Genomic DNA, 25,088 nt, shown 5'->3' on the forward strand with positions numbered 1-25,088 from the left:
TCCCTGTTCAACTTCTCATGAAATTACAGCTGCGTCAGCATCTGCCTATCTCAGTTCAGGTGCTTTTGCTCACGAGTTGAACACTCCACCCCCCATATCTTCATGAAATTACAACAGGATACTCTGACATATCATAGCTTCACAACAGAATTTCAGCTTTAAGCATCTCCTCTTTTCTCTTCCCTCAGGTTTTCAGCTCTTCACAGCACTAAAAGGGTTAATCTCACCTAGGCCTTGCAGCTGGAATAGGGCTTATGGTAGTGGGGGGGGGGGAGCCAAGCCGCTCTGGCTGCCCACAGCAAGGCTGTGGGGCCTGAGCAGGGCCTGGGCCGGGCCCACTGGCCCCCACATGGGGCCTGCAGCCACCTGTCCCAGCACCAGAAACGAGAGAGAGCCTCTGCCTCAGGGTTTCTATTCTTAAGTGTGCATCACAGAGGCGGTCACAACTTTAAGTGGGTTAAAGAATTGTCCATATTCAAACTGGCCAGCTGATAGGTTCTGTCAGGTCCCAGAGGAGCCCTAAGCACCTCTTTGCAAGAACATCACTTCCCGGACTATGCTTTGCTAACCTATGACAAGGGGCAAAAGTGGTAGAATAATTTTTTAGTCTCAGGAGAAGAAGTAGCAAAAACCTTTAATCTTAGCAATTGTTGGGTCTGTGGAGGGCCAGGAGGATCTGAAAACTGGACATGGGTGGCCAGCCCAGTCGAAGCTGAATGGTGAGTCAGCACCCTGAGTGAAGTTCATAATAGAACAGGATTTTGGGGTGAAGAAGGAAGTCCATGGCTACTTCATTCTTCTGAAAGAAGCATTTATTGTCTAAATAGAACAGGAGGTGTATACGTGGGAAAAAGTGTTTGTGACTGGACTTTATCTTTGAGTTTATCTATTAGCAGAAGAAGGAGTGTGTAAAAAAATAAATGACTCAAACTGCTGTTTGCAAATAGAGGACAATATAAAAGTGGTGAAACAAATAATAAAAGGAATAAGAAAGTTAACACATGTACTGGTCCAAATGTGGAAAGGATGGGAATGGGACATGTTTTTGTGGTTACCTGGTGAACTATGAGATAAACAAATGCTTTTTTCTCTTAAGTGCTGTAGCAACTGTAATCTTTTTACCATGCATGATCCCTTGCTTAGTGCAACTTATTCAACATATTATCAAAGGGATGGAGGTAGTAGCCATGCCTACAGATCCAGAGATGGCTACAAAAGGACAGAAAATGATGTCACTGCAAATAATTGCAAAACCAAAAAAAACCCCAAGAACAGAAAATTAAGTCAATGATAACTAAAGTTTGTTAAGACAATTATTAAAAAAATAAAAGAGGAGGGATTGAAAGGAATGAGAGACTTGTCTTTACAAACAAGCTGTAGGCCTGCTGGAAGATAAAACTAGCACTGAGAGATAAAAGAAACAATGGGAAGGATTCCACTGATTGATGAATGGAAAGAAAGAGATTTGTCTTTACAAATAAACGATAGGTCTGCTGATAAATGAAATTGGATATTGAGAGATGAAAGAAACAATGGGAAGAACCATAAATTCCATAAGAATTAAAATAAGGGGGGGGGGGGGGTTATACATTAGAAGGGAATCTTAGGTATTAGGCATTTCAGGAAGTCTGTACCTCTCAAGTACCTCAGCCAATGGGGAAAGAGAAAGATAAATGCAGTCGGGAAATTAGGATAAATAGGAGGCTGTGCCCTCAAAAAATTTGAGAGACCCCAGGGGAATGCCCCATGGCCTCTCCCTTTATTCGAATACAGTAACAGGACTCCTCTGTCTCCTTTTTGGACATAAACCTCTGGTGTTTGTGGATTAATTTTCCTGACACAAGGGAGTCCACACTCGACCTTGTGTCTCAATGGAAGGCTCTCCCTTATTCCTTTTTATCCTTACCCTTTCCTATCCTTCCCCTTCCCCCTCCCCCGCCCCCCCCGCCCTGCTGCAGCCTCCCCATAGATAATTTTTGGGTTGATACTGGTTTTAGACTGATTGATTTTAGTTTGTTTTTTCTCTGTGTGCTTTAACCTTCAAGTAAATAGTAGAGTGAACCTTGACAATGAACTTTGTGGTGCTTTCACTTTTATATTAAACCTGCTTTTGCCGATACCATTGCCAGTGATTCTTTAAGTGACCTTTAAAAACTCATTTGCGACACACCTCAACCTCCCATGTCAGAGGGAATCGAGACTCCCCTAGCTCGGAAGAGGGAGGGACAGCTCTGTCTAACGTCCGCCGTTGGGGGTAGTGTGTAGTGTCATTTCCGGGGAAGTTCGTAACGACCTCAAGCAACAGGAACATCCGGTTCAGGGTTGGGGAGGCTCAGTCAGTATTGTGTAGTTTGTGGTGAGGATGGCGTTGTGGTTTTCTTCCCTTCAGGGTCTTGGTTCGGTTGAGGAAGATGAGGAACGGGAATTCACTCTTACATCTATCCAGCGCCTGTCCGAATGGCAGGTACGTTTCTCCCCGTACTATTTGTCATGCTGTTTTCTTGTTCTGCTGAGTTTGTATGGGAATTCATGAGCTCCTTCCTCCGGCAGGGGGGCTTCAGCCGCATGTACCAGGGGCGTGGATTTCCGTTGCTAGACCAAACATTGGGTGGAAGCACCCGTGACTCCCACCGCTGGGGCATTCTACGTTGCCAGAGCCTGCAACTGCAGGGTTCGTGCCTAGTTTCAGCGCTCCGGGTTCTTGGGGGAAGGGCATTTGACTATCAGTTTACAGAATCAATTTACGGAGAAACGAATCTGCTTGGGCCTCATACACGTGTAGTTTCTTCGCGCTGTGTGGTGTAAAATATAAAATGAAACCAGTGAAGAGGTGCAAAGATGTGAGTCTGAGAAGTGATTAAACTTTTTTTTCTTTTTCTTAAATAATTACAAGTCTGCTGCATCGGGAGTGCAAACAGGCATGCAGAAGTGCATGCTTATCCTGGATCTATTTAGCTATCCTTAGATGTGTGTAGTTGACCCTGGCTGGATGCCAATGTGAAAAACGAGGTTCACTCTCCTGTTGGGATTTAAAAGTTTAATAAAGGACAATAAGGGACAAAGATAATAAAACAAAATTCACGGCGCCGGGTGCCTTGGCACTCAGCCAAGAGCACACCTGTTATTTCGGAGACACCCTTTACATACCAGTCCTATTGCATCAGCCTAATGCATATTCATAACCAATTATGCATATTCAAACTTTTCCTTAAATTAGTTTACATGTTCCAGGAACTGTTTAGCATGGCTCCTCCTTGGGTCTGCTTTTTTAGAGCATGCACATTTCTTGGCTGTGGTTTTAGTCAGTTTTTATTATCATCCCCAGAGTGGGCTTAGGTCGATGGTTTCTGCAGATGGTAGTTGCTGATAGTTTGGCATGTCAATAGCAGGGGTCTTCAACACACGTTGGTTGGACGTTATCCAACCAAGCAGACAGTTCACAAGCATAACTATATTAGCTATTTCACTATTATGTCTTTATAACAAAGCTACTTTAACATTATACATATAGGATCTATTTGTAGAAAGACACTATTATAATGTGTATCTATTACAATAACAAAGCTACTTTAACATCACTCATTTTAACGTTGGCAGAAAGCCAATATTATAACATTTATCTATCACACCAAGTACCCACCAAGCCATTCTATCACTTCCTCCACAATTGGACAGGGAAGAGAAAATATAACAAAAGGTTCATGAGTTAAGGATTGGGAGAAATTACTCACCAAATACCATCATGGGCAAAATAGACTCAGCTTGAGGATATTAATTTAATTTATTACCAATCAAAATCAGAGAAGGATAATGAGAAGTAAAATAAATCTTAAAAGCATCTTCCCCCTCCCTCCTTCCCAGCTCTCCCTCCTCCCCTCCAGCAGTGCAGGGAGACAGGGAATGGGGCTTACTGTCAGTTCATCACACATTGTTCCTGCCACTGCTCAGGGAGAAGAGTCCTTTCCCTGCTCCAGCGTGGTGTTCCTTCTCCACAAAGTTCTCCAACGTGAGTCCATCCCATCGGCAACAGTTCTTCACAAACTGCTCCAAAATGGGTCACTCTTCCACAGGGTGCAGTCCTTCAGGCACAGCCTGCTCCAGTGTGGGTTCCCCACAGAGTCACAAGTCCTACTGATGCCTTTTCCTGGTCTTAAAATCAAGAGTCATACATGGTTAGAAGGGGAAAAGGGATTTTATCTTGGTATTTATTTTAAGGATCCTTAGGTGTACACGTCCAGGTCATATGCATCGAGATGCACCCTGCCGAGTCTATCTCTGTGTCCCTCTTCCCCCAACATTGGGTATAACATTATAGGTTTTACTAATTAGCATATCTATCAAAGATTCCCCAATGAGAGGCTCAAGTGAGCCCCCCTCCCCAAGGAACCTTCCCCTGGATGGTTCTATCTTGGTTTACAGAATGTGTTCTGGAGAGGACCTTGGGGTCTGGGGCACACTGATCCCTAGCTATGAAGCTTCTAAAATGTTTAGTCTCTTAGCTTGACAAACAAGTCCAAGAATGTAGGCAAAAAGCACTAGGAATACAGAAGTTGTAAAAAGGTATAACGGGTATAAAAGAAAAGGCAAAAATCTTCATGGCATCACTACCAGGGGCCTGCTCCAGCACGAGCTTCCCACTGGGTTACAGCCCTCTTCCAGGCATCCACCTGCTTCAGTGTGGGTTTCCTCCACAGGCTGCAGGTGGATCTTTGCATTCCCATTAATCTCCATGGGCTGCAGGGGACTCTCAGTTCGGGCACCTGGAGTACCTCCTCCCCCTCCTTCTTCACTGACCTTGGTGTCTATAGAGCTGTTCCTCTCACATATTCTCACCCCCTCTTCTCTGGCTGCAATTACATCTGTCCAATAACATTTTTTCCTTCTTAAATATGTTATCACAGAGACATTACTATCATTCCTGATTGGCTTGGCCTTGGCCAGCGGTGGATCCATCCTGGAGCTGGCTGGCATTGACTGCTGAACATGGAGGAAGCTTCTGGCAGCCTCTCACAGAAGCCATTCTTGTAGCCTCCCCACTACCAAAACCTTGCCACACAAACCCGACACAGTGTGTCAGAAAGGAATTGTGTAGTAATGCTATGGGCAATATTGGAATTCGTCACCAGCCCACTGTCACAGACAAAACAGTTTCAGTTTGGGAAATTTTATTTCATTTAATTTATTGACAACCGATACAAACTCAATTACTGATTCAGGTACTGATGTGAAAAAACTCCCACAATTAAACAAACAGGGAAGCAACTTTTTTGCCACCTTCCCCAAGTTCAATCAAACGCTTCCCTGCTTCCTAGTCTCAATTTTCCTTGTTTTTACTAGGTTATGATCTGGTGACAGGTGGCACAATGGAGGTTGGGGTCATCTATGAGGTCATAGGGAGGGAGGGGAGTAGCCAGGAGAAACGTGGGAGATTTAAACAGCTCTAGGGAGCACAAGCAGCCCAGAACGTGGCGAACAGTGCAGGCAAACAGGACGTGGCACATCAGAAAGATGTGGTGCATCAGTTTATGCTGTAGTTCATGCAGGTGGGGCTTTGAGATGCTGCAGCTCAAGCGGTTAGCTCAGTTAGTGGTCATTGCCCTTGTTGAGAGCTCAGGTATGGTGTCCACTTGGCAGGGAGCCAAATCATCTATGCTCGCCAAAAAAAATGCAGAGCTCCAGACAGAGCTCCCAAAGAACCACATGGTCATCCAGGTTTCGGGCTGTAGAGAATGCCTAAACGTTTCACTGGACTGTAGCAGAGATAGCAGTTGCGTCAGATGTGACCTGCTCAGCCTGGGAGCTGTTATGGGATGATATAGAAAGGTTAAGGAGTATTAGAGAATCATCAAGGGAGGTAGAATGGTGGGACCAAACTCTGAACTCCTGGAGACAGGAGCAGCCACCAGAAATAATTCAAGGTCACGGGAATTCTCTATTCATCCCACAGCAAGGAGCAGATACCAGTTGTGAAGAAAGGAGTTAATGGAGGGTTGTCCATGCTCAGGGTGGAAAACAAAATCCTTCTTCATCCACCTCACTCCCCCAGGTGCCTCTGCACAATAGGTAGGAGGCTTTGTGTGTGGAAGGGCAGCCAAAGGATGAAGAGGATGTAGGTCCGGTTACACCAGAGGTGTCACCGCAATGAGAAAGGTCAACTCTGTATTACAACCACTTCCAAGAGGAAGAAAAGATGGGTTATAGTTGTAGGCGATTCCCTTCTAAGGGGACTGGAGGGCCCAATATGCCAATTGGGCCCAACCCATAGGGAGATGTGTTGCCTCCCATGGGCCTGGGTTAAAGACATCACCAGGAAACTTCCAAGCCTGATGTGGCCTTGGACTACTACCCATTACTGATCTTCCATGTAGGGGGTGATGAAGTGGCAACACAATCCAAGGGTGATCAAAAAGGACTTCAGGACCTTGGGACGGTTGGTAAGGGAATCTGGGACACAAGTTATATTCTCTTCTATACTTCCAGTTGAAGGCAGCAACATTTGAAGAAACACAGTCTATTAATATGTGGCTCCATGGCTGATTTCACCACCATAATTTTGGGTTTTTTGACAATGGAATGGCCTACGCAGCACCAGGCATGCTGGCATCACATAGGACTCACCTTTCTCAGCGAGGGAGAAGAGGCTTTGCCCAGGAACTAGTGGGGCTCATTGGCAGGGATTTAAACTAGATATGATGGGGAGAGGAACAATATCAGGCTTGTCCTCGGCAAACTGTTGGATGAGAGGCAAAGGTTAGAGGAGCAGAGCGCAAGTGAGGGTTCTCTGCTTCTGCTTCTGACTCTGACATGTGCTGGCCACACTGGAGTACACTTGCAGTCTTACAGAAACAAGCCAAAGACTCCTGAGGTAATAAAAGCCAATAGGGGCACACCAATGCACATAGCATAGGCAACAAACAGGAGTTGGAAGCCACTGTGCTTGCTAGAAAGGTGTGACCTTGTTGCTATTACTGAAACTTGGTGGGATGAATACCATGACTGGAGTGCAACTATCGATGGCTACGGGCTGTTCAGAAGGGACAGGGGAAGGAGGATGTAACGCTGTCTGCGTCATTAATTGTTGTCTTCCCTGATGGGGGAGACGTTCAGATTTTTGCCAGGAGAAAAAAGGAGGCAAATGGGACTTCATGCTTCTCAGTCTCCAGATAGGTGTTTATTAATTCTTATCTAAGGAGTACAAGCCACTGATATGGCCTAGACATAGCACAGAGCAGAGAATGCAGCAAGAAGACAACTTATCAAGATCTCACAGCCTTTTTAAAGGTAAATTACCCAATGAAAGCTTAAAACGCAAGATATTTTCACTTTTTTACCAATGTCCAACAAGTTCCTAAATCATGTAGACAGGAACTGCGGAATTCTTTATCCAATCATCCCAAACCACTATTGCTGCAGAATATGGAGTTAGTGAAGAAGGAGAAAGAAGCTTTTAACTACAACTTATCCTCCCTTTTGAGGTTTTCTACTTCTATCTATTTACTATGCAAATAGACCTAAAAACTCTAAATTTTTCACCCTGTGATAATCTCACATAGTATTCTATCACCTAATTCACACCATTGTAGATTCTAATTCTTCCCATAGGCTAGGCAAATTTTCCCATGGACAAAGGTCAAAAACAGTACTGTCCAGGGGGGTAAAACCTTTCAAAACAGGCAGAGAAATATTCTCTGCATTCTAGGTTCCCACATCTCCCCCTCCTGTTTGAACCAAAAACACTTCTTTGACAGCTTTGTCCATGGCTCGTCCAGCACAATGAAGTATACAAGGCACACATACTAAAAGAACTACAACAATAATCAATACATACAAACCTATCTTCAAAATTTTTCTCCATAAGGGTGTAAGGTCAAACCAATTGAATATATCGTCTAACAAAGATCCACTTTCTTCTCCAAGTTTAGCTATTCCATCCTCTAATTGCCGTATACTTTCATGGATGGATTCCGAATGATCTGACAAATTCATACAACACATACCTTCAAATTCTTCACATCCATGTCCATGCACTAATAGAAGATAATCAATTGCTGCTCTGTTTTGCAGAGTCGCTTCTCTCACACTCTGAACATCAGTTAACATATTGCTCAGTGCAAGAGAGACAGCATGAGAGTTCTTACTTGGCCAACAGCCTAATTGATCTAATTGTCTTAAGGCTGCTCCTGCAACAGCACCAGGTAAAAGGAGAGCTGCAGTAAATCTTTGTCCAAAATTCCAAGCTGTAAATTTGTCATTACAATCAGATTTATATGGCTCAACAAATCTTTTCTCCCTACTCTTATGTTCTTTTATAATTTTTGCATTAGGCGTTAGCAAAGAAAGCTTTCCAAAGCTGCCTTTGACATTTGAGGGAATTGCAGGCCAAATTCTGTCCCCACAAATGAGAAACATCCCTTGTGGCAATTGCAATGGAGCCTGGTTGAACAGTGTGTTCATCCTTACTGTTGAATTGCACCAAGATGTTGCATTTCTATATAATTTTTAATTTGGAGTGACATCTGTTATCTTGTCTTTATTTTGTTTCAACCCTGGAGAACTAAATATTACACAGAACTCCATCTTTATTGAACCAAGAATTTCCAATTCCTGAGGTTCATAAGGAGCCTCCGGAAGGGATTTGATCCAAACATCCCAACTTTCCACTGGATTCGAACTGAATTGTGGAAGTTTCAGATGGGCATGTTTTGAAATTGGCCATTTGTCTGCTGGCAAACCAACCAAACGTTGAGAATGGTTTCTTTGGCCTTGAGTGAATGAGACAAATGGTGTCTAGGCCTGATGCATTGGCTAGAGTCTTCCAGACATTTTCTTTTGGTTGTTTCACTGGGAAAGCTGCATTGCTTAAGGCAATCAGTGAGATGATAAGGCACAAGTGTAATACCTGATTGAGCTTCATGTTCAACAGCTTTATCCCACATAGGAATCTCTGATCTGCAACATAACTTATACCACACTCTTACATACAAAATTTACACCCTTAATTTTCTCACACTTTTGCATAAAATTCAGTCCACAATTCTTGCACAGAAAGATAACTGATGTCTGTGGCATCAACAGCAGTATTGACACTGATTCATGTCTGTGTGCTCTACCAACTGAGCTACCTGGGCTTCACGTTCTTTGCTGGAATCCACTTTGGTCCTGCACCTGTTAAGACACAAACATACCCTTTGCCCTAAGTTATTAGTTGAAATGGACTTTCAATTTTCCCTGTCTCTGGATTTCTGATCTAAACCAAAGGGTTTGCCTTTAACTTTGCCTATATGATGTTGGAAAAATGTCTAATTATAGGCGAATTTGGTTCTGCAAACGAACTGTTTAAAAAATTTAAAATGTACAGCGCTTTATTCAAGTGCATTTGAGGCGTAGCCTCTGCCTCCCCCCTTTTTTTGTTTATCCAAAAGGGGATTTTAAAGTTTGGTATGTTCTTTCAATGATTGCTTACCCTGTAAGAGAATGAGGAATACCGAAGGAGTGATGTGCACCCTAACTCATTAAGAATTAATGTAGCTCTTTTGTTATATAAGCTAGACTATTGTTTGTTTTTATCTTCTAAAGTACACCTAATGATGCAAATGCTTGCAGAAAATGCTGACATGCATGTTCTAATATCTCTCCCATATGCAGGAAAGAAAATACTGCATAGGAAAATATATCCATTGGCAGATTAATATTTTTATATTTCCCAAAAAATGAGCATTTGGCATTTGCCACTCTGTCAAGAGCCTTTTGAGTCTCAGGAGTAAGAGTCCTGGGAGACATGATGTCACAGTCTCCTCTTAGCAAGTCAAAAACTGGAACAAGTCCATCATTGGTGTTCTCCAAAATTGTCCTGTTTCAATAGCTTTTTCCTAAGAGCTACTGTAGATCCTGCAGATTGTTGGAGCAGGTTCTAAGCGCTGTATCTTGCACAGTGATTCGGTACTCCTGTATCCTCTGCAGACTCACGGCAAAATCTTTTGATGTATCCAAATTTTCTACACCTGAAGCATGGCCTTCTTGAGAGTTGTGCTGCCATTACTTCTGTGGAGTTAAGTTGTTGTAGATCCGAACGAAGCGCTGCGGGGGTTTTTGAAAGGTCTTCATTTCGTGCTTCAAGAATTTTTTCTGATTTCTTGTCCTATAATGCTTGCTTGAAGAGTTGCAATATGCTGAGGTGTGCACACCTTACTGCATGCTTCTATCATGACTTGATGATTCAAAGGATGCCATGCAGGATTTTGATTTTGTCTGGCATATGTAACTGGCATTACAATGCTATCTGTTTCTGCCATAGTAAAGTCTCTCTCTTTGAGTCCTTGTTTCCTAATACGTGCCCAGTCTGATGAACCGGACGAATATGTTGAATGGAACCAAATCCATAACAGTATCCTGTGGATTTGTAACTTGCCTGGATGCAGTTTCTTCTTGGCTGAAGAATCCATGCAGTCCATCTTCTCCTCCCCCTCCTGGATGAGGAATAGGGAAGGGTATCTGTGGTTGTGCACTGTGAGGGAACAAGGCAGGATTGGCTGAACCTGCCATCTCAGGTGGCAATGATGTAGATATGGGAGGAGTATGTACAGTGGATGTGGGTGGGGACCTGCCACCGTGCGGGAAATTTGAGGGATAGGGACCCAGTGCTCCAACCTGTTGAGGTTGAATCTCTAGCACATTCTCTGAGTTGGAAAAAAAGATGACGGACGAAGTCATCTGAAACCTGAAAACGAAGGTGATGTGATGAGGCACTCGAGGGTAGTTGTTGTTGAAAGTGAAGTTTTGAAACAGGCATGCGAAAAGTTGGAACTGCACTGCCTGTGGTAGAAAAATAAGACGAGGCTTGAGAAGATATAGGAATGCCTTCTGAAGCTGTGACAGTCACCATATCCTCGCAACTGAGATGTTGAACAGGAACTTCAGGTGGAAAGAGTCCCATAGGTTCAGATAAATATCCGTGAGAAGTTTGTGGAGAATGTGCCTGAAATGACATGTCTCAGTCCGAGACTTCCCTTATAACAGGGATGATATAAGCCTGATCTTGTTGTTCTGGATAAGGAGTAAAAACAGATTGAAAAAAGTCCTTCGTTTCTTGTGGAGATAGAATAGTGTTTAATTGTCCTGTGCTGTATGTAACATAAGGTTTAACATTTTGCAGTTGTCATGCCGATCCAGTGGGTTGAAGGTCTGCTGCAGTGTGGTGCTGAATAGCAGATGGCTTTGTTCGTGGGATGGTGGAGGCTGGCTGCGCTGCAGACGTAGTCTGAGACGATGCAAGGCTGAAGGCTGAAGCAGCAGCAGTTGAGGGCTTGACCGGTGGGGTTGCGGTTGCCGCTGGAATCGTACTGCTGGCTGTAGGCGCAGTGCCGATGGGCAAAGCCGGTGCCACGGCTGCGCCGCCTGCTTCCTGCACCTGCGTGGAGGGGGGGGGGGGGCAGCCGGGACCGGGGGTGTGGCGGGGGACGTGGCTGGAGTCAGGGGTGGGGGTGGGTTCCACCGAAAAACGGCTGCGGTCAAGCCGATCGCTGTTACCGGGGTAACCGCGGCTTCTGGGGATGGCTGGGCTATGCCATACGGCGCAGGCGCGGGAGCGGGATGGTCTAAACCAGGAACAAAAGCGGAATCGCCTGCGGCGGGCGCGATGACGTCAGAAGCCGGCGCGCAATTCAAACGCGGAAGTAAACATGGATTCGGGCCGCGCTGGGACGGCAGGAGGGATGGGTGCTGACTCCGGGACCGTCCTTGGCTGCGCGCATGGCTGGTCTGGTGGGAGGACCCCCGAATCGACGGGTACGGGTTTACGCCGTTTGAATCGCTACGGATGGCTCTGCCGCGATTCGGGCTGGAAGGGGCGGGGAAACCACGCCTTCAGGGGCGAGCTCCGCTTCCCCGGAGGAGGCAGGGGATACCCCATCCTCCCCCGTTCACCTTCGGGTGGAAAAAACTCAAAAGCACTGTATCATCCTCCTCTTTTGGATCAATTAAAAGCTTTAAATTTGGATCCGGTGGAAGAGACTTTTCTGTCTGGGCCGTAGCCGCGCCCCACCCCCCCGCCGCCTGTGGCGTCCGCAGGAAGGAATAAGCGCCTTTGCTTAGACTCGCGGGGATCTTTACGCGAACACCGGGTTTTATGTCCGTCCCGGGGACTCCCGAGGCTGCGAGCGAGGTTTTACAACCTTCTGCCGCCTGCACAGATTCCTATGCACGCTCCGCGGTGGTTTCAGAGGTCCCAGATCCCAGGGGAACGCGTTTTAGTAATAAGGGGTTTTGGAAAACGTCCTGTTTAGGGGAAGTAGGAAACGCTGCCGTCTTAATTAGTTCATAGATCACCCGAGCAGGTGTTAGTAGCCTCAGAGATAATTAATCTCTTAGAGTTGCCATATGGTATAGAGTAGTATTAACATTTTCCCAGAAGGATGGTACGAATAGGTCTCCTAATACAGCATAAGGGAACTCCTTTATCCAGCACAACAGATCCTCTAGTTCCTTCCTAGAAACAGGTACTGGATGCTTCCGAGACAGAATCTCGAAGTTATTAATTACATTTGCCTGTGATTTTGAGAGAATCCCTCCCATTATTGTTTATAGGTCTAGTTTTGGACAGCTCACCAGATTTTAGGTGTTGTTACCGGCTTTTGAAGTCCTGGTCCATGTTCCGTCCAGCAGCTCACGGCTCCTCCTGTTCCTTGTGCACCGAGGTCAGGAGATCCTGGATTTTCAAAGCTGACCGCGTGGTTTTTTTTCTTTCTTTGGCTCGCTGCTGTGCGATATCTCCTGGCTTAGCTCTTCCTTAGTGAGGCATTACACAGGGGCACCGGATAACGCTGTCCGCGTCATTAATTGTTGTCTTCCCTGATGGGGGAGATGTTCAGATTTTTGCCAGGAGAAAAAAGGAGGCAAATGGGACTTCATGCTTCTCAGTCTCCAGATAGGTGTTTATTAATTCTTATCTAAGGAGTACAAGCCACTGATATGGCCTAGATATAGCACAGAGCAGAGAATGCAGCAAGAAGACAACTTATCAAGATCTCACAGCCTTTTTAAAGGTAAATTACCCAATGAAAGCTTAAAACGCAAGATATTTTCACATTTTTACCAATGTCCAACTGATGCCTTTTCCTGGTCTTAAAATCAAGAGTCATACACGGTTAGAAGGGGAAAAGGGATTTTGGTATTTATTTTAAGGATCCTTAGGTGCACACGTCCAGGTCATATGCATCGAGATGCACCCCACCCAGTGTGAGTGTGTGTCTTCTCCCCAACACTGGGTATAACATTATAGGTTTTACTAATTAGCATATCTATCAAAGATTCCCCAATGAGAGGCTCAAGTGAGCCCCCTCCCCAAGGAACTTTCCCCTGGATGGTTCTATCTTGGTTTACAGAATGTGTTCTGGAGAGGACCTTGGGGTCTGGGGCACACTGATCCCTAGCTACGAAGCTTCTAAAATGTTTAGTCTCTTAGCTTGACAAACAAGTCCAAGAATGTAGGCAAAAAGCACTAGGAATACAGAAGTTGTAAAAAGGTATAACAGGGGTATAAAAGAAAAGGCAAAAATCTTCATGACATCATTTCTCCCCTTTTAGAGACTAACAAAGCTCTACCTTGTCTAGTCTCTATTCTACTCTATTCTTTCCCCGCAGAACTGGTTTACACAACTGGCTGCTCCACAGGAAATTACACAGATAATAACTACAATTACAGCTATTATGAATATTTCTTTTACTCAGGCCTAGTTTGGTAACCATGAGGTAAGGGTATCAAAAATATGATCAAAAGTTAAGGTATTATTTCTAGAAGCTACTTCATGTAGAATTTGAGTTCTCTTCCAAATTTCATTCAAATCTTTCTTAATTCTTCTATTAAAATGCTAATCAATGGCCAGTGACCCTTCTCATCTAGGGGTGGTAACTGAGTACAGATCCAGAAATCGCTCTTATTAAGAATTTTGGACACATTTTGGACCACAGTCTTATGCAAATCATGGGGTGAACCCTGAACCATGGTTACCAGTTGGGCAAACAGCAAACATGTAAAAAACAGTTTAAACTGCATCTTTCTAATTTGTATCAGTCTCTGTCTTCTTGGTGATTTTGGGAGCAGAAGCTTTCTTCGCCCTGGAGTAATGAAGCCGCGGTCCCTTGCCAGCAACCTTGACCGCAGTAAAAGTGGTCAGCAAAACTTGGAATGGTCCCTTCCACTTGGCTTGCAAGGGGTCGCTGTCCCACCACTTGATGTAGATCCAGTCTCCAGTCTGGAATGGATGAGCAGGTGTGTCCAATCCTATTGGTTTGGATAACACGACGAATCTCTGGAGCTTCTGCAAAGTGGAACTCAGAGCCCTTAAATATTTGTGCAAATCATTTTTACCTCTCATATGAATTTCCCCTGGGATATGTGGAACCTGGTATGGCCTGCCATATAATATTTCATTGGGACTGATGTTGTCCCTTTGCCTTGGCTGTATGCAGACTCTCAGCAAGGCTATAGGCAGGGCTTGAACCCATGTCATGGATGTCTCTTGACAAATCTTGCAAATCTGGGTTTTGAGGGTCCCATTCATGCTTTCAACTTTGCCACTTGCCTGGGGCCTGTATGGTGTGTGCAGGTCCCAGGTAAGTCCCAAAGTCTTGCTAACTTCCCCAGTCACTGTTGCAACAAAATGTGGTCCCCTATCTGATGACATTCCCAAAGGAACCCCAAACCTTGGTATTATATGATTGAGCAAAGCTTTCACTACTTCTTTTGCTGTGTTGGTGCGACAGGGGAAAGCCTCAGGCTATCCACTGAAGGCGTCAACCAGTACCAGTATATACCTGCATCCCTCTTTGCGTGGCATCTGAGCAAAATATATTTGCTAATATTGTCCCGGGAGATCTCCTGTTTTTGTCACTCCTAACACAACTCTCTTGCTTGTGTCAGGGTTGTTTTTACAGCAGGTTTCACACTTGCTTGTTACAGATTGTACAATATCAGTCATTCCTCTCCCTATCACTACTTTCTTCAAATGTTTTAAAAGATTTTCTGTTCTCCAGTGGGTACTTTCATGTTCTTGTTGGGCTATTTCCCGAAGGATCAGGGGTGGAACTACGACTTGTCCTACTGGGGTAACAGCCCACTCACCTTTTTTGATTTCAGCCTTAAGGAACTTAATTAATTTGTGATCCCTCTGATCGTATTTTGGGGTAAATGATGACAAATCTATCTCTTTTTGTGGTACCACTGCAAAAATGCCTTTTTCTGCAATCCCCCTGGCTGTTTCGTCAGCAAAACGATTTCCCAGTTCGGGGGCTGTTTTCCCTTTTTGATGACCCTTGCAGTGCATGATAGCCACATCTGTAGGCTTCCAAATGCTCTGTAAAAGTGCAAGAATCTGTTTAGCATGCTTAACCTCATTACTTTCAGCAGTCAACAGGCCACGTTCTTTCCAAATAGCTCCGTGGGCATGCACAACACTGAAGGCATATTTAGAATCAGTCCATATGTTCACCTTCCTCCCCTCGCTCAGTTCTAGAGCTCTCGTTAGTGCAATGAGTTCAGCTTTCTGTGATGATACATCTGGAGGCAATGCTTTTGCCTCAATGATTTTATCTGAGGTGGTTATGGCGTAACTGGTCATTCTCCTACCGTTTCTCATGAAGCTGCTCCCATCAGTGTACAATTCCCAGTCTGGATCTTTCAAAGGAACATCTTTCAGGTCTGGTCTGCTGGAATAAGTTTCCTCTATTGTCTGCAAACAATCATGCTCAGGCACACTGTTAAGTAACGTGGATGATAAAAACATTGCAGGGTTTACCACAGAAGTTGTCTTTAGAGTAACATCATCTTGTTCTAACAACACAGATTGGTATTTGAGCATCCTGCTAGGGGAGAGCCAGTGTCCTCCCTTTTGCTCCAGCACATTTATCACTGCATGGGGTACATACACGACAATGTGCTGCCCAAGGGTGAATTTACGGGCCTCCTGTATCAGAAGGACTGTTGCTGCCACAGCTTTCAAGCATCCTGGCCAACCCTGGGCTACATTGTCTAGTCGTTTTGAGAAATAGGCCACAGCTCTTTGCTGGTCTCCAAGGTGCTGTGCCAGTACCCCCAGAGCAACATTCAGTCGCTCATGTGTAAAGAGTTCAAAAGGTTTAGTCAAGTCCGGCAGCCCCAGAGCTGGGGCTGACATCAAGGAACGTTTCAGCTGTTTAAATGCAGCCCTGGCCTTCTCTGTCCACATAATTGTCCCCTTTTCAGCTGCTTTAAGGACCTCTTATATAGGTCTCACCAGTATACCGTAGTTTGATATCCATAGGCGACACCAACCTACCATTCCCAGGAAGGCCTGCATCTCCCTTATGGTATGGTGCTCTGGAAGTCGACAGATGGCTTCTTTCTGTTCTCTGCTGAGTGTTCAATGTCCACGGAAAATTTCCAGGCCCAGGTATACTACTGTTTCCTTGGCAACCTGTGCCTTCTCTTTTGAGACCCAATACCCACTTTGGCCTAAAAAGTTCAACAGACTTACAGTGAGCTTTATGCAGTCATCTCGTGTCTTGGCCTGTATCAAGATGTCATCAACATACTGGAGAACCGCTCTCCCTGGTTCTTGTTTCCTCCAGTCCTCAAGCTCCTTTGCCCGTTGGTTTCCGAATATGGTCGGGCTGTTTTTGAATCCTTGTGGTAAAACTGTCCAGGTGAGCTGGGTCTTCTTTCCTGTTTCTGGATTTTACCACTCAAAAGCAAAAAGTTCTTGGCTATTCTTATGCACAGGAATGCAGAAAAAGGCATCCTTGAGATCTAAAACAGTCAACTATTACCGCGGGCCTGGTTCCTACGGTATAGCACCGTGTCCCGCAGCCATAGGGAGGAGGAGGAGGAGAAGATCCAGCAGGCAGGAATTGTGCAGCAAGATTGATTTATTTAATTATTTTACAAACTATTTTATAGACTTTTTTCTTCATAGCCTAATTGGACAAAGGGCCAGCCACCCCTTGGGGGTGATTGGCTAAAATCCTAAAACATCCATTGTCAAAATATTTTTCTACTATACCATAAACAAGACTTTTCAAGGTTGCAGGTGTCTGGGTTGTTTACATTCCCTGCTACCTCTTCTGTGAGAGAGAAAAGTCTCTCACGGACTTAGAAAATAGCAAGAAAATCCTCGCTAGCAGCATTTTTGTAACTACAATTCCCCCTTTTTGTTTTATAAGATAACAACTCTACTATTAATGCCAAATAGAAATCTACATCAGTTATTAATTCAAAATATGTCCTTAAGGCTTTAACTATCTGACTCCATAACAAGAAATTTAAAGTTCAGTCTCTGCTTGTAGAAGGACCATCCCAGTCTCTGCTTGTAGAAGGACCATCTGCCTGATGGTTGACATCCTGGTCATCATCAGAAGAGTCATTAGGCTGATGCTCTACATTCTGGTCGCCATTTGGATGATTGGCGTTCTGGTCATCATTTGGAGGTTGCCTGTTCTGCCTCTGGTGCCGTAGGTCAGGGCGAACGCATTTTGAAGGTAGCCACTGTATCCCAGTATCTGTGGAAACGCAAGCATACCCACGACCCCAAACGATAAGCTCATGTGGGCCTTCCCACTGGTTAGTGAGTAAATTCCGCACCCAGACTCTTGCCCGGGGCAGTTGTCTGTCGCCTGCAGACTGCAATGAGAGAAAATGATTCAGAATAACAGGATTCTTTGAATTTTGTGGTACTGTAAGGTGATTAATTGTATACAAAGCTTTTGCTAGTCGGCTCTGTGGGGTTTCTCCATGCATTCCCCTTTTCTGTTTGTCCAAAACACGCTTCAAGGTACCACGAGGGCGTTCAACAATGGCTTGGCCAGTAGGAGAATGTGGGATACCAAAGGTATGGTCTACACCCCACAGGTGTAAAAACTGCCGCGTCTTCTCCGAGGCATAGGCAGGACCATTATCGGTTTTCACAGAAGCTGGCACGCCCAGGACTGAGAAAGCCAATTTCCAATGGGCAATGACATCACGGCCCTTCTCTCCAGTGTGAGCAGTAGCCCACATAGCCGAGGAGAAAGTGTCAATAGACATGTGCACATATTTCAGCTGACCAAATTCAGGGATGTGAGTTACATCCGTTTGCCAAATCTGCAAGGCTTTTAGCCCTCTGGGGTTTACCCCCACTGGCAAAGGCGCAGCGAGTCCATGACAGTCAGCACAAGCGCTGACAATGTCGCGCGCCTCGGTTGGCGTTAAATGAAACTGCTTCTGCAGGGTATGTGCACTTTGATGGAAGAAACCGTGTGATGCCTTGGCTTGTGCAATTTTGTCAGGCTGAGGCCCAACCCATGCAGGGTTGGCCAGCATGTCAGCCCTGGCATTGCCTTCTGTTAGAAAACCTGGTAAATTGGTGTGGCTTCGAATGTGCAGAATGTAATACGGATGCACTCGAGCCTGAATTGCAGACCACAAGGTTTGCAACAGCGAAAACAGAGCCGCATTTTTCACCTCCTTCAGAAGGGAACAATCTAAGCGTTGGGTGATATCTGCTACATAAGCAGAGTCAGTAACCAAATTCAAAGGTTCCTGTGAGAATCGCTGAAAAGCCATGGTAACAGCCCTTAATTCAACCAACTGAGCTGAGTCTGACTCGGATTGGTGTGTTAATGAACCACCTCAAAGGCAGTGTAGGATACTGTGCGCTCTTACACACAGTGACCCCTGCTAAAAATTTGTCCCAATCCGTATGCCCCAAGCTGCAAGCACATCCCGTCCCCAAAGATTATGGGAAGTGGTAGCAACATAAGGCCTAATTGTAGCTGTGTGCCCCTCTGAATCCTTCACCACCACAGGCCGTTCACTTCAATAGCTCTGTGTGGTTCCTCCTAATCCTGCGATGGCCGATCCCACCGGGGCTAAAGGCCATGAGGGAGGCCACGCAGAGAAGGAGATGATAGTTACATCAGCACCCGTATCAATCAAACCTCGAAGCTGAATCCGGGGTGGTTGGGCACTTGGCAGGATCAGGGTACATGTCATCTGTGGCCTTTGGTCAGAGATGTCTGCAGTCCAGAAGGCCTGTGGAAGTCCCGTAGATCCACTGCCGTTATCTTCCTGAGTTTGTTCTACCCTGGGGACACAAGACTCAAAAGGCACTAATTTAGCAAGGCAGGTCTTTTCAGGAATAGTTACAGGGGGTTTTTGTGTGGAGACCATAGCGCAAATCTGACCTTTAAAGTCAGAATCAATAACTCCTGAGTGCACTAAGATTCCTTGATGGGTAACGTCAGGCTTTCCCACCAGCATCGCACTGGATCCCTGGGCTAAGGGTCCATATGCATCCATGGGAACCTTATAAATACCGCTAGAGTCTAAGACGACTGCGGCTGCGGTGTGGACGTCAAACCCGTCTGATCCGTGGGTACCGTCTGATCCCTGGGTGCTGTCTCTAGGGTGGCTGGGTAGGCCTGTGCCTGTACCTGTGCCACTCGCTGGGGGAGCGACTGCATCGGAGAGCAATTCCCCCTCCTTGCACCCCGGTGGAAGTTTCCCGACAAAGGCCGACCATCGGCGTGAGTCCGGGATCTACAGTAGCCCGTACAATGGCCTGGCCTGCCACACCTCTTGCACTGGGGGATCAGTGTGTTCTCTTTTTGGCTCGGCTTAGGCCGCTTCCGTTTCTTCACCTGTTTTGGTGGCTTTGGTTCACGACCAGAAGATGCGTGAACAGGCTGCAGGAACGCAGCCAAGGCAGACCTTTTCTGGTTCCCAGATCCCACCTTAGCACAGGCCTCGACCATGTCTGTTACCTCAGGGTCCCCTGGTAAGGCATCTATGATTTTTCTGCACTCCTCGTTCACGTTCTCTCTCACTAACTGCCTTAACAACAACTGTCTTAACCCGTCATCCTCAACCTGCTTCTCGAGAGAAGCAGCGACTTTCTCTACAAAAGAGAGGAATGACTCTGATTTCCCTTGAACTATTTCAGTATATCGCTTTCTGGGCGCAGACAACTCTATGGTTTTCAACAGGGCAGCCATGCCGACCTGTTGAGCTTGCTGCAGGATGCTAGAGGACAAGTTACCCTGTAGACTGGGATCAGAGAAGGGACCAGTCCCCATCAAAGCATCCACTCCTGCTGTCTGTCTAGGATCAGCAGCAGGGAGCTGCATATTTGCTAATGCAGTCTTGCCGGCCAGCTTTCTCCAGGTTTTCTCAAAAACTGTAAATTGTACAGGTTCAAATAGAATTTGACCTAAGTGTCTGATATCAAATGGAGAAAGCAAATCTATATTTATCACCCTTATTATCTGCATAACCTCAGCAGAACCTAGTCCATATTGTGCCACCTTGGATTGGAGGTCCTGGGCAACTTTCCAGGCAATTACCTCATGCTTGTCATGCTCCCCTGAATCTGGGAGAGCCTTATATGTTGCAGTGGGGATACTGCAACATGCCTATATCAAACCAGGAGTCCAGTGGAAAAGAAATATATATGGACGGATTCTTGGTAGATGTTTCAGAGATGTTTATTTCCCCAGCCGCATGGCCGGGCTCTGCCCAGGAACTCTTACAGTCCGCACCCGAGGTGCTTTGCCCGCGCAGGGGAACACAAACCAACCAATGGGGAACGAGGCTGAGCAGGGGCAGGGAAACCCAGTGTGTCTGTGCCCTCAGGGCTCCCGGGGTTACAGGGCGGGAGAGGGACCCCAACATTTCACCCGTTTATTTTAATAAAAGGAGAATGAAGACAATTGGATAAACATAACAAGAACAGTTTCAAAACTGTCCTGGGTTGAGGTGTATTCTATTACCATCCTCATGAGCTGTTGAAATCAGGTGGGGCAGTGTTTCCTTGCCTCCTCCCCCCAGACTATCTTGCTGTTAATGGCCCATCATTGTCCTGCTGCATAACTCAGAGATAACTCCCTCCAGACTATCTTCTGTTAACGAGCCTAATCAACACTTGGCCTCATGACTCATTACCCCATTGTGAGCTGCTCCACCCAGAGGGAGGAACCAAGCATCCCATCGTGGATATAACTGGGACTCTGAGCACCAAAGAGGGGACTCCACTGGATTTCCAGAGGACAGGAGCTACACAGCCACCGCTGGATTTTCTGAGGAAGAGCAGACCCCTTCTACTACAGGATTACCACTTCAGAGGATTGCAGCCACCATTCCACCAGACTGCTACCACTACCCTGCCTAAAAGGGACTCAGGTTGTATCTTGACTCTGTCAGTATTTTCTTTTACTTTCTTTTCCTTTTCTTTAATTTCCATTAAATTGTTATTCTGACTTGGTGCCTCTCACTGGTTTGTTTTCAAACTAGCACAAAAACAAAACAAGCCACCCTCCTGAGTCTTTAAATGTTCAAACAGATTCTGTGGAACATCTTAGGGCTGACAGATGGGAGACAGAACTCTCTGGACATGCTTGTGGGGAAACTGAGGCAGGAGAGGGTTTCTTCCCTCCCCCTTTTCATCCCCCCATCGGCATCGGAGAGGAATTGTAGGGAAATGGAACTGTATAAGGAAGCCATGGAGTGAAAAACGGGTTAGGAATAAACTGGGGATAGGGTAAACTTAGGAAAGGGTTCATATTGGGTATAGGGTAAAAGGGGAAATTAGGCTGTGGGTAGGGAAATTGCTGGAATGGATATCGTTTATAATTTTGTGCATAACGGCTGCCTTTGACGGGAATACCTCCAGGCCCAGTAACATTCGCTGCTTGTAAACCCTTCTTTCCTTGAACTATATCAAATTGAACAACTTCCCCATCTCCTACACTTTGCAGGTAATTTTTAGGATTATTCCTTTTAATGGCAGTTCTATGGATGAATAAATCTTCCCCTGTATCATCTCGTGTTATATATCCATACTTGTTTTTTACATTGTACCATTTCACAGTTCCTGTGATTTTCGTCGCTAGAACGTCTCCCATCACATGCTTGCGTGTTTGTCGTGGCCGCTGGTCCCGCGTGGCCGCTGCCTCGCCGACTCCGATGTCTCGGTCAGGCCCCTGCGTTGCGGCTGCTCTGTGCTCTCTGCACGGCCCCGCTCCGGCGCGTGTCTGGGCTCTGTGCGGCCCCGCGCTGCCATTGCCGCTGGCCCCACACCCCGTGAGCGGCTCCGCTCCACAAACTCCACGGTGCTTTGAGAGCGGCCCTGTTTCGGCTCGGCGCTGCGCTGCGCGGCTTCTCGTGTCGCTGTGGAAACCGCCGCTTCTCCCTGCATAGGGCTCTCCGAGCCGTATGCACAAGACGGGCTTCCACGCTGACCTCCGGTTCCTGGCTGCTCGTGGCCCACGGCACTCGCGGCGCCTGCGGCGTCGCTCCCTCACTCGCGGCCGGGTGGCCGGGGACCCCGAGACAGGGATGGGGTCCGCGATAAGGCGCGCGCTCCCGAGGGGGCCGGGCACATCCAGCGCAGGCACCTCCACCGGCACGGCTGCAGTCATGTGCTCCCGGGATGGCGGCCGCGTGGTCTCGGCCACGGGAGAAGTATGATCTTCTGCTTTAGGGGTAATTGTACCATACAAATGCTCCTCAAGAGCTTCGCTGATTACAAAGGATCCACGGACAGCTTCTATCGCTCGTCCATCCCTTAGCTTATCACAGATCTCGTTCCAGAAACACTCCTGATAATATCCAGGAGGTCCGATATCAAAAAGTAAGTCTCGAGAAATACAGGGGAACCCTTTGAAAAGCCAGATAAAAAAGTGTTCAAGATCTCCCGGTTCCAATACTTTTTTGTTTTGTTGTTCAAGGATTCCTTTTACTTCTAGATACATTTTTTTCTGTGGCTCAGAGAGCCCCATTTCCCACGATTCTTCCATAGTCCAGATATGGAATAGCAAAACAAAACCAAGAAGATTCCAGGGTTTACTCACACAAATCAGTCGCTTAGGGATCGGGGATCGTTCTGCCCTCAAATCTCCACCATTATGTTGCAGTGGGGATACTGTAACACGCATATATCAAACCAGGAGTCCCGTGGAAAAGAAATATATACGGACGGATTCTTGCTAGATGTTTCAGAGATGTTTATTTCCCCAGCCGCATGGCCGGGCTCTGCCCAGGAACTCTTACAGTCCGCACCCGAGGTGCTTTGCCCGCGCAGGGGAACACAAACCAACCAATGGGGAACGAGGCTGAGCAGGGGCAGGGAAACCCCGTGTGTCTGTGCCCTCAGGGCTCCCGGGGTTACAGGGCGGGAGAGGGACCCCAACACTTATACACTGGGAAAGCTTGGATCTCCCCTTTAGGGGAAGCACTACCATCCTGAACTTCTGGCACAGCCTGTGGATGAAGTGTAACAGCTCCCCGGTTACCCCCAGAATCCTCAGATCTATATGGCATTCCAAGGATTTCTAATGACCTCCAGTCACCCTCCTCCAATGCTCGCATCTTAATAGACTCTAAGCGATTATAATGCGTCGGACGCACTGTTACTGTGCAGTCCTGAAAGGTCCAGGGGCGAGACCGGCGCAGCCTTTTTCTTCGCCATGCGGCTACAGCCGCCTGACGACCTGGGGCCAGCACCTCATCTGCCTCACTGCATGACAAGGAATCATCAGGCAAAGGCAACTTTGAGGTTCTGGGAGTGAACAGAAATTTACGTGGAGGGGCACTTTGGCTAAGTTCGCTAGAGGCAGAACAGACAGGACAGACTGCAGCTGGCTGCGCGGCAGTTTTTGCACCAGTTTCTATACGGGAGGCTGTCTTGGCCAGCCCCGACCGAACTGGTACTGGAACTGCTGCCGCCGTCTCTGGGGCTACAGCTGCTCTCGGCGCCGCCGCCTCTGGCACAGCAGCTGCGTTCGGCGCGGTCGCCGCTGCCGCTGCTGTTTCGCGCTCCCCAGCCGCGCCCGGCGCTGCCGCCGCCGGCCCGTTCTCGGGGGTCGCTCTGGGCGCTTCCCCCCCTGCCCGCTGCTCCGCAGCCGCTGCCGGCTTTTGCCGGGGCTGCGCCGCTTCCGGGTTCCCCGCCGGCTGCGCCGTTTCTCGGCGAGGGGGACGCGGGCGGCGCTGGCGGCGCTGGCTCGGGCATTCGCCGCTCTAACAGGGTGAGGAGTTCCTCCATCCTTCGGGATGAGTTTGGCAGCTCCATCAGCAAAGGCAAATGCTGCACTAAAAGGTCGATGGCTCGGTTCTGCGACTGCGCAGAACAGTCCAGTGCCAGGGAGGGCAGCGGACCACACCCAGGGAGTCCCGGGGCAGGCACGCCCGGCGCTACGCCGGCTAAGAAGTTAGATCCAGGTCCATACGGAACCGAGCTAGGAGCCTCTCTGGGCATCCAAGTGGCTAAGCCGCTGATCTGAGGCACTGGATAAGCCGTGGCCGCTGCCCAGCTGAACGGCAAGGCAGGCTGTGCGCCCTCCTGCTGCCTTGACCCCCCCGCCTCTGGCGGCGCGGGGTCCCTGGGGGCTGCGGAGTCCTGCGATTGTGCAGGGTGAGCCGGCGCAGGCTCTGCCTGTGGAGCCTGGGGGGTTTTTCTGAATCCGTTATCATTTTCCCCGGAAACCCAGTCAACGGGGCCCCCCTCGGACATTCCTCCCTCACTCATCACCGAGATAGGCGAGCCAGCCCTGCTATCACAGTCAAGGTCTGTCAGCAGGATAAATAATGAACGCCAGGTTTTGTATAATTCTAACGCTGCTGAGTCCCCAGTCGGGAGCTCCTGTCGGACAGCGCATCCGAGTTCCTGCCATAAGGCAAAGTCCAGGGCAGTATCTCTGTCCATGGAAATCCCTTTTAAAGTAGCCCAGTCTAATAATTCCCGAACTGAGTTTTCAGGAATGGAGGTGCGCAATATGCTAAACACACCTTTCCAGACCAGCATCGCAGCTTCGGTTTGTGAGCCGCTGTTTGCCATTTCTCAGTTCTGTCGGACCTCCCGGTCCTGGGGGGCAAAGGGGAGCAGCGTACCTCTAGGGGAATTCGGCTTGGCTCGCAGCAGCAGGACACGTCAGAGAGTGCAGATCACGTCGGGCAGCACCAAATATTACCGCAGGCCTGGTTCCTACGGTATAGCACCGTGTCCCGCAGCCATTGGGAGGAGGAGGAGGAGAAGATCCAGCAGGCAGGAGTTGTGCAGCAAGATTGATTTATTTAATTATTTTACAAA

At 47.3% G+C, this 25,088-nt stretch overlaps 1 protein-coding gene across 3 annotated transcripts in view; it reads left to right on the forward strand.

Moving 5' to 3' along the window:
• The first annotated feature begins 2,327 nt into the window (after nucleotides 1–2,327).
• LOC138102777 (hsp90 co-chaperone Cdc37-like 1) overlaps nucleotides 2,328–25,088 on the forward strand; it is a 59,653-nt gene continuing 36,892 nt past the window's right edge. For 2 of the 3 annotated variants that reach the window (XM_069000527.1, XM_069000529.1), the window contains exon 1: nucleotides 2,328–2,464. In XM_069000527.1, the coding sequence (XP_068856628.1) occupies nucleotides 2,363–2,464 (102 nt within the window). In that variant the 5' untranslated portion in view covers nucleotides 2,328–2,362. Of the gene's footprint in view, nucleotides 2,465–2,550; nucleotides 2,955–25,088 lie in introns of those variants that run through there. The other variant, XR_011147535.1, reaches the window with a different exon arrangement.

Source organism: Aphelocoma coerulescens (genome assembly GCF_041296385.1).
Source record: "Aphelocoma coerulescens isolate FSJ_1873_10779 chromosome W unlocalized genomic scaffold, UR_Acoe_1.0 ChrW_unloc_scaf_1, whole genome shotgun sequence".
NCBI classification, from domain to species: domain Eukaryota; kingdom Metazoa; phylum Chordata; class Aves; order Passeriformes; family Corvidae; genus Aphelocoma; species Aphelocoma coerulescens.